Below are 14510 nucleotides of genomic sequence, written 5' to 3'. Positions count from 1 at the left end.
CCGTGACAAGTACACAGCTAAAGTCCTGTCCACGGCTTTCATAGTTATTTACTTTTTCCAATATACTTTATTAGGCAATTCAGCCTCTTTAGGTGCTAAAACTACTCCTGAACTGAAGACCTATGCTAATAGTGTTCGGCCGTATTCAGCGTTCAATAGATGCTGAAAATGGGTTGTGTACAGACTAGAGGCCCAGTTTGTCCTCAGCTGTCTGCTGCTGTTATGATGCATCAGGTTTTTCTACACTGTCTTGCTCCTGCGCTGGTGTCTACATCGGTCACAGACACCTCTGCTCGGCCCTGTTCCTGGCATTCTCACTAACTAGCAGGGGTGTCAGTGATCATTGTAATAATCAGACCCAAGCAATAATCACACCAGCCTGTGTCTGATTATATCATCAATCTCCAAGACCTCTGCAACCCCCTCTTCCCAGCCTGGACCTGTATAGGACCTGTATTTAGCATCTACTGAGCAGCCAGTTGCTGTAATCATATAGGCTACAGTTCAGGAGTAGTTTTAGCACATAAGGAGCGAAAGATTAGGAAACTGAATTGCCTAACAAAGTATATTTATTTACAAATGAGTAAAATCACCAATATACTTTTATAAATAAAAAAAAGCACATAATCATTACACTTTAAGTCAGGCATGTCCAAAGTGCGGCCCTCCAGCTGTTGAAAAACTACAACTCCCAGCATGCCTGGATAGCTTACAGCTATTAGGGCATGCTGGGAGTTGTATTTTTGCAACAGCTGGAGGGCCCACTTTGGACATGCCTGCTTTAAGTAAATCAGCCTCACATTTAAAAAAAAATTATTTCATTTTAGTAATTTCCATATAGAAAAATCTTGAAATATTTCAGCTCTCTCACTGGCCACTAGAGCACAAACATTAGGCTTCCTGATTTCTATAACTAAATTGGCAGCTTTTCTGTATAGATTAGGACAGATATGCAGAGTCCTAATGACAGCTCAATTGTCAGCTGGAGGCTTTCAGCAGACATGATAATTCTATTGATTATTCCATTATGAAAACTGCAACTGCCAACAATGCTCTATTCACTTCTATCGAAGTTCAGAATTCACAACTGCTAAAAAGGCCGAAAGGTTGCTGACCCCTGGATTATTCACTCATATAAGGTCTTGTATTCAGCTCCTCGCTCACTCTCTGATCCATGAGGATGAGTGGCTGTACTCCAGTACTTCCTGGAGACTGTAATAATCCATGACGTTTCTCTGTCCTGACTGTTATTCTACAGTATGTTTCCAACATGGCCACCCTCAGGAAATATTTTACATCTATTTAATGAAACTAAAATAAAATTCATAAGTCATTATTAAAAGCAAAGGGAACCTCCACCTTTTTTATCAATGTATATAAGAATACAAAAAAACTTACAGACATTCTCTGTTTTAACCACTTGGTCCGGTAAAGGAGGGCAAACACAGCACATGTCAATAAGAAGGAAATCACGAAGGCAATGACAAATCCAGCTCCGTGAAGACCATGGTCAGGCAGCACCTAATAAGATAATGGACAAGGTGGAACATTTTTTATTAGGGTCACCACGACATATAATAGAAAATAAAACTTAAAAAATGAAGGTCTATGTTCTGGCAGAAATGGCCCCTTTATGAATTTGGCCCACGTTTCTTATAAGATGGCTATTAAAGAAGATAGGGTCTAAACACAGGGTTGCAAAGGATGCTGTCATGGTCCCTCAGGTGACTGATGTCAGGAGATCAAGGAGACTGGCTGAGCGTGGAGTGTTCCTCCAACCTTGCTGTGTGCTGGAGCAGTGCTCCTGCCAGTATTCTACTATCTGCCCAGTGCCTGAGGGCCACCTTGTGGAACATCAAGGTCTCCATGATGTCTCCCCTATGTTCACCTTCCCTTCACTACCCTTGCATATGTTTGGTGTTGTTTATGTATGGGTGTTGGTTGTTGTCTTGTCTAGTGGTTGTTACATGTCTGGTCTGTTGATGTCTATAGTCCAGCATGTTTGCTAGACATGTTCCCTGTGTGGTGTGCCTCCGGAAGGGGGTGTCAGGATTCCCCGGAGGGGGGACTACAAGTCTGTATGCTGCTCTGCCTGGGGGCTGCCATGCATCCTGTTTGCATGGGGGTTTCCAGGCAGTAATTGGTGTGCTGGATAACTGGGTGTGGTTGTTTGTACTGTGTCCCATATGGTGTGTGGGCACAAGTACTCATGCTCGGGTTCCAGTCGGTGTTGCTGTGGCAGGAAAGTGTGTTGTATTGTGTGCTTACCTGCCAATCCAGTTACTGTATACAGTCTCCTCTTTTTCCTTGCAGCTAGGCCAGTGGAGACTCCTGTTCATCCGTGTCTGGGATGAACAGGTCATCTCTGCCCTTTCTTTATTCGAGGGATTATCAGGGCGACTCAGGGTCCTAGGTTTACTGGGTATGAGCCATCCTACCATCCAGGTCCGCTCATACGGTGAGGAGTTAGGGCAAGGATTAGGAATGCTTTAGGAGGTGACCTGCTCCCTTATTCCAGTCACTGGCCTAGTTGTTTTCCCCTCTGCTCCCCATTGTACAGTGGGGGATTTCCCCCACTCCCCACTGTGACAGTATGTTCCACAAGGTAAGAAAGGCTGGAGGAACACTGAACCCAGCCAACAGGCCACAGGCAATATAAACCTCGTGGCCACACCCAGGACACCCCACCGTACAATGAGGAGATAAAAGTATTGAATAAAGGCTTAAAATTCGCCCCCACCCATACAGGTAATACATTTCAGATCTAATTAGATGTACATAGATACAGTGAGGAACAGAAGTATTTAAACACCCTGCGATTCTGCAAGTTCTCCTACTTAGAAATCATGGAGGGGTCTGAAATTCACATTGTAGGTGCATTCCAACTCTGAGAGACAGAATAATAAAAAAATATATAAAAATCAGGAAATCAAATTGTATGATTTTTAAAGAATTTATTGGTCTTGCACTGCTGAACATAAGGCCACTCCAGAACTTTGATATGCTTCTTACGGAGCCAATCCTTGGTTATCCTGGCTGTGTGCTTCGGGTCGTTGTCATGTTGGAAGACCCAGCCACGACCCATCTTCAATGCTCTGACTGAGGGAAGGAGGTTGTTGCTCAAAATCTCACAATAAATGGCCCCATTCATCCTCTCCTTAATACAGTGCAGTCATCCTGTCCCCTTCACAGAAAAGCAACCCCAAAGCATGATGTTACCACGCCCATGCTTCACAGTAGGGATGGTGTTCTTGGCATGCAACTCATCCTTTTTCCTCCAAACACGACGAGTGAAGTTTAGACCAAAAAGTTCTACTTTGGTCTCATCTGACCACATGACTCTCTCCCATGCCTCCTCTGGATCATCCAGATGGTCATGGACATGTGATGACTTGAGCAGGGGAACCTTCCGTGCAATGCATCATTTGAAACCATGACGGCGTAGTGTTCTACCGACAGTGACCTTTGAAACTGTGGTCCCAGCTCTCTTCATGCCATTGACCAGTTCCTCCCTTGTAGTTCTGGGCTGATTCCTCACCTTTCTTATCAATGACACCCCATGAGGTGAGATCTTGCATGGAGACCAGTCCGATGGAGACTGACAATCGTCTTTAGCCTCTTCCATTTTCTAACAATTGCTTCAACAGTTGATCTATTTTCACCAAGCTGCTTGACAATTGCCCCGTAGCCCTTTCCAGCCTTGTGGAGGTCCACAATTTTGTCTCTGGTGTCTTTTGACAGCTCTTTGGTCTTGCCCATGGTAGTAGTTAGCGTTTGACTGACTGTGGGGTGGACAAGTGTCTTTAAAGAACTCAGACAGATACTACCAAGTTAGATTAATGAGTAGAGTAGAGGTGGACTTTTTAAAGGCACAGTAACAGGTCTTTGAGAGCCAGAATTCTTGCTGTTTCTCAGTTGTTCAAATACTTACAGTATGTTCAGCAGTGCAAGACAAATACATTCTTTAAAAATCATACAATGTGATTTCCTGAATTTTTTTTTTATTCTGTCTCTCAGAGTGGGAATGCACCTACAATGTGAATTTCAGACCCGTCCATGATTTCTAAGTGGGAGAACTTGCAAAATCGCAGGATGTTCAAATACTTCTGTTCCTCACTGTATATCAGAAAATATATATATATTGGTCCAATAAAAAATTATTAAGAAAAATATATTCAGACCACCCCAAAAAAGAAATCAAAATTCTATCCGAAGAATAAGGAAAATGAATGTATAGAGGCATTTCAAAGAGGTCTCTTGAAAGGTTTGGCATGTATAGATGAGGTAATAAATATAACCTAACAAAGAAAGAAAAGGAAGCACTAACCAACTTGGAAAAAAATTATAAAATTGTAATAAAACCAGTGGACAAGGGTCGGGGGGTTGTGATATATGATAGACAGCATTATGAAAAAGAAATGTTGAAAATTTTTAATGATACCGCAACATCTGAAAAACTTAGAGGGGATCCTGTGATAAAATATAAAAAAGAACTGTTGATCCTATTTAAAGAAGGTTTAGAGAAACTTTGAGTAAGAAATAATATGACAATTTGAACAACCCTCATCCTAGTACCCTGGTCATCTATTTCCTTCCAAAGGTCCATAAGAACCAAAAAAAAAACCCGGGAAGACCAATAGTTTCTGGTATCAAGTCAATTACCAGTAGAGTCTCTGAATAAATTGATGTGTTTCTGCAAAAATATGTGAGAGAAACACCATCCTTTCTAAAAGACACGAAAAATGCCTTGAAGTTACTAAAAGAAAATGAAACCTTTGAAGGAGATATGATACTTGCTACAGCTGATGTGACTTCTTTGTATACCATTATTCCTAAAGAAATTGGTATACAGCCAGTGAAGTTTTATCTAGAAAGGGATATAGAAATGGAGAATGAACAAAAGATGTTTTATTGTAAAATGTATAGAGTACTGTTTGGAACATAATTACTTTTGGGTTAAGGATGTATTTTATTTGCAAAGGGTCGGGACCGCGATGGATGCGAAATTCGCATTGAGCCTGGCGAATTTATTCATGGCGTACTGGGAATATCTATATATTAATCCATTAATAACAAGGGGAGATAAAGATCGATCTCTCTGAGTATGGAAAAGATATATAGATGATTGTCTGTTCATTTGGAAGGGAGGAGAAGAAGAATTAGGGCATTTTATTGTATTTTTGAACGATAATAATTGGAACCTGAGATTTACTGTGAATACTAGTAAAGAAAAGGTGTGTTTTTTGGATTTAGAAATATTTGTGGAAAAGGGGCTAATCAATACAAGGACGTATTTTAAACCCACAGACCGCAATGGATATATAGAAAAGAATAGCTGTCATTATAAACCGTGGATAGATAATATACCCAGAGGGCAATTTCAAAGGCTCCAAAGGAACTGCACTAAGAAGAGTGATTACATCAAACAAAGTGAGGTTATTCAGCGGAGATGTATGGAGAAAAGTTTTTAGGAAAGTAAGTTAGAGAAAGAGAAGAAGGAGATTGCACAGAGATATGAGAAAGAAGAAAAAAAAAAAAAGGGAGAAAATAAAAAGTGCCTGAGGGATAGCAATGGTAGTGAGGGCCATAGGATTGCCTTCTCCACCCAGTATTCTAGTCTCTGTCCATTATTAAAGCAGATTATTCGAAAAAATTGGAGAGTACTACATAATGACCCAACATTAGGTAATATCCTCCCCGATAACCCTCAGCTCATTTTTAGAAGGGCACTGATTATTAAAGATAAAATAGTCCAAAGTTCCTTGCACAAGGATCCGCATGTACCAAATGGACAATCCATATGGTGCGGCTTTTGTGCCGCGTGTAAAAATAGAACCAAAGAGAAAAAATGCCCGAAAAAAGTTTGATTAGGATTAATCTGGAAAATAAGGATTTTAAAATAAAAGGACACCTATCCTGTGAAAATATAGGAGTTATTTATATACTCTAATTACAATATGTGGGTAAAACCCTGAGGAAACTAAAAGTGAGGATAGGGGAACATCTTAGAAATGTAAGAAAAGGTCTAGAAACCCACAGTGTGTCAGCACATTTAAAAAAATATCATCAATGCAATCCGGCAGGGATGAGGTTTATGGGTGTGGAGCTGAATGGTACGGAACAAATGGAGAGGTGGCGATCCAGTCAAGTACATAAAAGGAGACTGAGTGGGTATATCAGATGGGCACCTTGCAACCGGCAGGTCTGACTATAGAGTGGGATGTAAAAGCGGTCTCTATGTAGGAGCGTTTCCAAAGCTAACGTCCATGGTAAGAAACAGACAACCGCAGTATAACATCAGGAAAAAAGAATATATATACATTTTTGGGGAGCAGAAGTAGTAGTTATACATAGTAGGGGTATGGGAGGAGTGCTAATAGTGGTTAGAAAGTAGGAAGAATAAATAGAAAAAGATCAGAGAAGAGATGTTAATCCCTGTATAGGAAACAAAAGGGTTAATTAGCCACCTGCCGAAAGGGTTATGGGAGGCTATAAAAAATTTGGTGTTTGAAGTTGTATTTGTGTATTTTAAGGAATGTATGTTTGCAAATCACTAGAGGTGATGGAGATTCGTTTTTTTAATGTGTAAAGGGTTTTATGCAAATAAGGAAAAAAGAAAAAACAGGCAGATATGATGCTGCAAGTGGGAGGTCTAAAAGCACTCTCACTAAATACAAATGGTGACAAGCCGGTGCGAAACCCAGGTCAGGCTATGAGATTTTATGGTATTTTTATATGAATGAAGCAAGTTTTATATCTTGTAAGCACAATAAAAATAATTAATTTTATTAAAAACACGGTGAGCACTATGCACATATCCCTTTCCAGGACTTTTTTGCTGAAGTCAGGAAAGATATTGAGACACTCGGCATTGAGGAAAAAGTTTTTAACATTTTGGATCTGAAGTACCCTGTGGGCTACAGGAACACTGTGTAATCGCACAGACATATAAGAGGAAGGACGCTTGTGGGATTATACTTCGCATAATGGTGCCATTGGTTGGAAGGAGTAATTCATCCTATTACGGTAATTACTGATCACAAAAATCTGGCTTACCTTGAGTCGGCTAAACGACTAAATCCAAGGCAGGCCAGATGGTCGCTGTTTTTCACTAGATTTAACTTCATTGTCACCTACCGCCCTGGTGTTAAGAACGTCAAGGTGGATACTTTGTCACGCAGCTTTCCTGGGGGGAAGGAATTCTAAAGATCCTAGTCCCATTTTGTCTGAAGGGGTAGTCCTATCTGCCCTATATCCTGATCTTGAGGCTAAGCCGGCTCTTGTCGGTGTGGTGTTTACTCCTTTACCTCATCCGTGACAGATGCATTTGTACCCTATCCTACTATCTGATGGGGTCCATAGGCACTTGTACCTCATAGGAGAAGAACACCAGCACTCTGAATGGTACATGATGGCTGGGGGACCTTGTACACATTTTGATTGTTGGGCTATTAGCTTCATGTTCAGGCTTGTGCATGGTTCGAGATTTGTAATAAATTAGAATCAGTTTAGGAGACTATTATAATTTCACAATTTAATGGGATTGTCTACTCCAGAAACCCCCCTTCATATGTCCTATTAGGCCTTTAGATGTAACATATAATCAAGGTTTGAAACCGCGCTGCTTATAATTTCGTCGTACGGTACACAAGTGAATGAACCAGGGTATTCGCCTTCGTCCTCCTCTCCCAAAGGATTCGATCCTCCTCAGACCGCCTCCTCTGTAAGGTTAAATGACCGGCATATAGTGAAGTACCCTCTTAGTTGTTAAAAAAAAAAAACTGTTTTATTCTACTCACAAACAGGGGTAGACAACAGGCATATCACAATGATAAAATCAGTTCAGATTTCTGCCCGACCCGGGTTTCGCTCTCTGGCTTCCTCAGGGGCGACAACTGCGCATGTCCACAGCTGGGCCCTTTAAATAGCCCAACCTCCTATTTTCACGCTGTGGGAGTCATAATCCAATCAGTTCACATTAAAACATATAATAGAGTACAATACTTATTTGTATATAATAATTGAAAGGGTGGGCACTCTAATATCTGGATCACAGAGTAGGCAATGCGACAGTATTTAATTAACAGTAATTTATTTAGGTAACAACCAAAACAGATCAAATCCTATTAAAACACGATGTAGCTATAAAATTAATAAAAGGGTAAATATACTTGATAAAATATGCTGTGGTATGTCCACTGGTAATACTATAAGGCTACTTTCACACTAGCGTTCAGTACGGATCCGTCTGCATTATTTTAGCATATAACAGCTAAGTGTGAAAATAGCCTCGTACGGATCCGTCCGGACTTTCAATGTAAAGTCAATGGGGGACGGATCCGCCTGAAGATTGAGCCATATTGTGGCATCTTCAAACGGATCCGTCCCCATTGACTTACATTGTAAGTCTGGACGGATCCGCACGCCTCCGCACGGCCAGGCGGACACCCGAACGCTGCAAGCAGCGTTCAGCTGTCCGCCTGTCCGTGCGGAGGCGAGCGGAGCGGAGGCTGAACGCCGCCAGACTGATGCAGTCTGAGCGGATCCGCTCCATTCAGACTGCATCAGGGCTGGACGGCTGCGTTCGGGTCCGCTCGTGAGCCCCTTCAAACGGAGCTCACGAGCGGACCGACGAACGCTAGTGTGAAAGTAGCCTAAAATGGCCTGAGTATACTGGCCAAGGATCATGGATATGGTAGCCGTAAGTTCTGATTATGTACAGACTATGTTGTCAAGTATATTTATTCTCTGGAACAATGAACTGCAATCTAATTTTGACTCCACATTATCGAATAAAATGTGAAAATATGGAAATAAGTGACCAGTGCATAAAATATAAAAGAACCAAAATTAAGTGATAGAACATATAAATGTTATATAAAGTGCAATATACTATAAGTGTTCAAATGGTTGCAATGATAAGCAACCGTGCAAGAATATCTGTGGAGATTTGTCCTCAAGCTCAATCTTTCTAGATGTAACAGAAAAGTTCCTGAGGATCGGTTTATTATTCCAGCATATAATCCGAAATGTATACTCTGTTGTACAATGTATCAGTCCGGCAAATCTCTGGTTAGTAGAGCACAGCGATGGGGGCGAAATTCGCCCCCAGTTTCGCCAATATTTTTATGGGGGCATGGGAGGAGGTCACCATCCTTCCCACACTAGGGGCGGACACCTCCAGGGGTAGGCTAATCTTCTGGAAAAGATATATCGATGACTGCCTCCTAGTGTGGGAAGGAGAGAAGGAGGGACTTGAATCATTTATTCACCAGCTTAATGACAACAAATGGAACCTGCGGTTTGTGGGAGAGATCAGCAATGTTTCCATAAATTTTTTGGACCTGTGCATCAGGATAGAGGAGGGTAGCTTTAAAACCAGCTCTTTTTTTAAAGAGACGGATATCAACTCGTATATTGACATGAAGAGCTGTCATTACAAACCATGGCTTGATAACATACCAAAGGGGCAATTTAAAAGAATGGCCCGTAACTGTACGATGGTGGAAGACTATAGATTACAATGTAAGGTGTTGAAAGAGCGATTCCTTGAAAGGGGGTATGAAGAAGACAGACTGGATGCATGCATCCAGACTGTAGAAGAAGAGAAAAAGATAGAAAAGGGGAGTGGAAAGGAAAAAAAGAATGAGAAAGACTACAGGTTCTCTTTCACAACAAGATATGGCTCAATGTCGGATACCATTAAAAAAGCAGTCAGAAAGAACTGGGGAACACTTAAAAATGACCCAATACTAGGGAAGGCTATACCTGAGAACCCTTCATTTATTTTTAGAAAGGCTCCAAATATTAGAACTAAGCTGGTGCATAGTGCCATCCCCCTGGCGGGTGAGAAGCGGGGTAAGGAGGGAGGGAAATTTACATGGTGTGGGTGCTGCACCGGGTGTAAAAACCGCAACACAAAGGAAAGAATGAGATCAGTAAACTGTATTACATCCAATAAAAACGGAGGGGAGCTTCGAATAAAGGGAAACTGTTCTTGTGAAAATGAGGGTGTAATATACGTGTTGGAGTGCCCTTATGGACTCCAATACGTTGGCAGGACAGTGAGGAAGCTCACTTCAAGCTCATGCATAGTAAGAACCCAGGGGGCTTGAAGTTTGCTGGGGTGGAAGTGGTTAAACCACACTGGCGAGGCGGCGACTCGCTGCTACAAATAAATCGGAAAGAAGTACAATGGATTTACCAACTAGGGACCTTGCAACCGAGCGGCCTGAATATAGAGTTTGACCTTAAGCCGTGTCTAGTATAAAATATAGAATAAGGACTGTTCCCACAGGGGATTAACCTAGGAAGATTCTTACCATGTGTTGAGGACCTTCTGAGGAGCGTCATAAGTAGTGACTGCTGATTGGGCGGTTGAGTCATGGGACATGAACTTCATGAATGGGAAAGAGGAGGGGCTGAGTAACGTGACCAGTAGTGGGTGGAGAGGGAAGGAGGTGACTGTATGACGAACGGATAAGAAAATTACGATCGGTATACAAATCGAAAGGTCTTCTGAGAATAGGGATTAAAGGCTGTATAAGGAGGAAGAAATAAAGAATGTGGGGAATATGCAAATGTGGTCGGGATAAAAGGAGAGTAGAATATACTAATGAAGTCCATATGTAAGGCTGCGGCAGAATGAAAACTGAAAACATAAGTCTTTGAGGAAAATATTTTTATTACTTAACTGATTCTCCAGTCAGGTATATCTGGTATATGGGTGACATATGGAAAATATTTTTTCTTGTATTTTTTTCTTGAATTTATGTTGTCCGTTGTGAGAAGTATATACAAATAAGTATTGTACTCTATTATATGTTTTAATGTGACCTGATTGGATTATGACTCCCACAGCGTGAAAATGGGAGGTTGGGCTATTTAAAGGGCCATGCTGTGGACATGCGCAGTTGTCGCCCCTGAGGAAGCCAGAGAGCGAAACCCGGGTCGGGCAGAAATCTGAACTGATTTCATCATTGTGATATGCCTGTTGTCTACCCCTGTTTGTGAGTAGAATAAAACAGTTTTTTTTAACAACTAAGAGGGTACTTCACTATATGCCGGTCATTTAACCTTACAGAGGAGGCGGTCTGAGGAGGATCGAATCCTTTGGGAGAGGAGGACGAAGGCAAATACCCTGGTTCATTCACTTGTGTACCGTACGACAAAATTATAAGTAGCGCGGTTTCAAACCTTGATTATATGACTTTTTTCCAGTGTAAAATACCCACCACACTACACCGGAACCAGCAGCGCAAGTAACTGTCCGTGTCTTGGGATACAGGACTGACATTTTCTATTTTATTCTTTAGATGTAACAGAATAGGGGTTGGCTTAAGGGGAAAACTACAAGAAAGGACCAGTAGACCACAACAGTCCCATCATTCCAGTGGTCTCAATGATATGACAGAGAATATTAATAGGTTATTGCATACCTAGACAATTGGCATGCGTGTGGTAGGGTTCATGGATTTTAAAGCATAACATGAGTTTTCAAAAAAGGTTTGCATAATGGCTAAGCTTCTTTGTACAAAAATAACTGTGAAGGAACAGGTCTTTTGGGGGCTTCCCTTGTCCTTTTCAGCCTAATAATTCCCTTCTTCAGCTGCACAGCTAGATGCATTTCTCTCAGAGGAATCTGCCAGCACTGTACTACTGTGACATCATTTCTCTTACTTCTCACTATGTTTGTCTTCAGCTCTAGAGCTCACAGAACAGATAGGGAGGGATTGATCACACTTACAGACACACAGAAGGTTCTTATAATCTACAGAAGCTGTGTAGAAGCAGTTGTTTTATCAGGTTCAGGATCTCGGCTAGTTCTGACACCCCCACATTTCCTGTGAGCTGTCTTCTGTGTCTCTGTTATACGGATAGAGCTTGTCTGACAACAGGCAGTGGACTGCAAATTAGGTGGAAGTCAGACTCCTAGAGGGATTCAGCCCTTAATGCACAGAGCAGCCCTGACCACAATATTAACGTACGGCATGATACCAAAACGTACGGCATGATATTGTGGACATAGATGGACTACTATTCTATAAAATAATTTTTACTGGATCTTGCATTATGATATAATTATGATATTGTACAATAAAATAAACTGATACATTGAATTAGCATCATAGTACCGCAAATTTCTCAAAATATTTAAGTGACTGCCAAGTCCTTCTCGGGCACCTAAAAGACAGTGTTCATAACCTCAATATACACTACAAGACTCTTAGTGGCCAAGACTTTACAGCATTTTTCAAGTGGATGCAGTCAGATTTTTTTTAATGAAGTGATTTAGAAATTTACTAGTTACGCCATTCTCTATTAAATGACATGAAATTGTGTGAAACTACAGTCACCCTTTAAGTTTTAGCAAAAACTATCAAGAACAGATCCTCTTTAGGGAAGGGCATCATATAGGCACACCACTAACACTGAACTAGCGGTGGCACCATCCTTATATGTCCTTTGTAGTTAAAACTTTGCCAGTTTTCTGTTAAAGAAAACAATGCTTAAAAGGGCTGTTCCACTGTAATTAAGGGAGACTTTTAGAAAGTATTCCCTGCAGCACCCCCACAGGTAAAATTAGGCATTGCACACCCCAGGTCCTCCAGTTGCTCTATGCTCTAGCGAATAATTGAGGAAACTAAACAAAGGATCCTCTTCTATTAAAGAGTTCTTCCAAAGTTGCTTCATTGCACTGGGCCACTCAGCCAGCTCCCTCACATATATCAGTGTCTCACAACCAACCCAGAAGTGCCAAAGAAGCTGCACTGAGAATAGGCCATCGGGGCAACTATGGTACTCAAAGTATATTAGTAAGTGCAATCACTTTCAAAGTTAAGTTCATTAAAGCAACTTTTTATCTGGCAGGACAACCCCCCTTGACTTTTTTTTGGAAGTGAGAGCTTTAAGTGGAGCAAATGATCAGGACCATCTTTCTGTCTTTGAATATAAACCAGAATGTATCCACTGACAGGAAGCGGAGATCTTGAAAAAAGAGCTGAAACTTAAAGCATACATTGTAAAAGGATAGGACTTTAATTACTGTATAGAAAACTGTGAAATCCCGTTAAATTTCCAGCAGTTCTCAGCCACAGATGAAAGAAGAATAAATTCAATAAATGGCTTGTCTGGGTACACAAGGGCTGGGAAGAACTTCAAAGGTGGCCACCTCGTGAGAAGTCCTGCCGAGCATGCACTGACTGAAGCATACCTAGGGTGTGCGGGCGCTTTGAACAAAACCAATGATAAATGTTTTATGACAAATCTACAAATTGGACATGTCTAGCATCTTCACACCTGGACGCTGCATAATTAAACACAGCCGCGTTAATAATAAATCCTCATACAATATGTACCAAAGAGGCAAAAGACATAAAATCTTCTCTTAAATACTTTGAACATAGTAAAAAAGAGCACGTAAAATAATGAAGGGAAACTGTATAAAACACTAAATAATAAAATCTAAAATGTAAAACACGTCGTCTTCTCTGATATCAAAGTGTGAAAAACAAACACTCAAGAGCTAATGAGCATTCAAAGTTCATCTACACTATTATTTAACTCCTTAATATCCATTAAAAAGGACCATATCTAAATATGGGGGTCATTTATTAGACAGAAATATGCCTATAATAGGCATATTTCTGGCCCAGGTTGTGGCACAAAGCTCCTTTGTGCCACAATCTGCGACTTTTCCCGCTCACGCCAGGTTTATAAAAGAGGGAGTGAAGTGGGCGGGGAAGGGGATGGGCCGTCTCATTTTCTACTCCTGGTTTAGCCTTTCGCCTCTACATAACCACCGCCAGCACAGGGCCTTGGATCATTATGACAAGTGGGAACATTCCCACACATATCAGAGCAAAACACACCTAGTTGACCTATCTGCAGCATAGCAGACTGGACTGTCTCAGAGAAGAGAAGATAAGTGAATGAGATTGAGCTGCAATACCGGATGTGACACGGTTTCTGGAAAACAAAAGCAAATCCTTTTTATTCAAAGGTGCATGTCCTTTCTGCTGCAGCTCTCTCCCAACACAACTCAGGGGCATGGCTGACATTTGAAGCTTATATATTGTAGGAGTCAGTAGTCTACAACATATTTTAGGATACCTGTAAAGCAAGTTTTTTAACTTCATGTAACTGCTTAGTGATGTCTATACCTGGCCACATTTCTGCAGGGAGGTAACTGTACATGCGTAATAGGTGGGGCTAGGAGCAGCCAGGAGAGTAGAAAATACTTAGGGTCACACTTATTAAGACCGACGTTTTAGATGCCCTGCCACTGGCGGCGGATTGCCAAAGTTATGTAGAGGCTCCAGCCTCTACAAAACTTCAGCATGTCCACCATCGATTTTAAATGCAAGACAGCTTCCTTGCTGTCTTACATGTAGACCATTTTCTATGCCTAAACCAGGCGTAGAAAATTATGAATGAGATGGGCCTGCTGGCCCGTCCCCTTCCACGTCCACTCCACACACCCTTATTTAAACCTGGTGTGAGTGGGGAAG

General features: G+C 41.4%; 1 protein-coding gene across 1 annotated transcript in view; it reads right to left on the bottom strand.

The window, feature by feature from the left end:
* Nucleotides 1-14510, bottom strand: part of EVC2 (EvC ciliary complex subunit 2) — a 193812-nt gene that overhangs the window by 103078 nt on the left and 76224 nt on the right. The window contains exon 8 of the mRNA XM_044282668.1: nt 1399-1521. Coding sequence (XP_044138603.1) covers nt 1399-1521 — 123 coding nt within the window. The remainder of the gene's footprint in view (nt 1-1398; nt 1522-14510) is intronic.

The sequence above is a fragment of the Bufo gargarizans genome, chromosome 1 (genome assembly GCF_014858855.1).
Source record: "Bufo gargarizans isolate SCDJY-AF-19 chromosome 1, ASM1485885v1, whole genome shotgun sequence".
Classification (NCBI taxonomy): Eukaryota; Metazoa; Chordata; class Amphibia; order Anura; family Bufonidae; genus Bufo; species Bufo gargarizans.
Note: the sequence above shows the minus strand (reverse complement) of the source record. Positions and strands in the feature narration are given on the sequence as shown.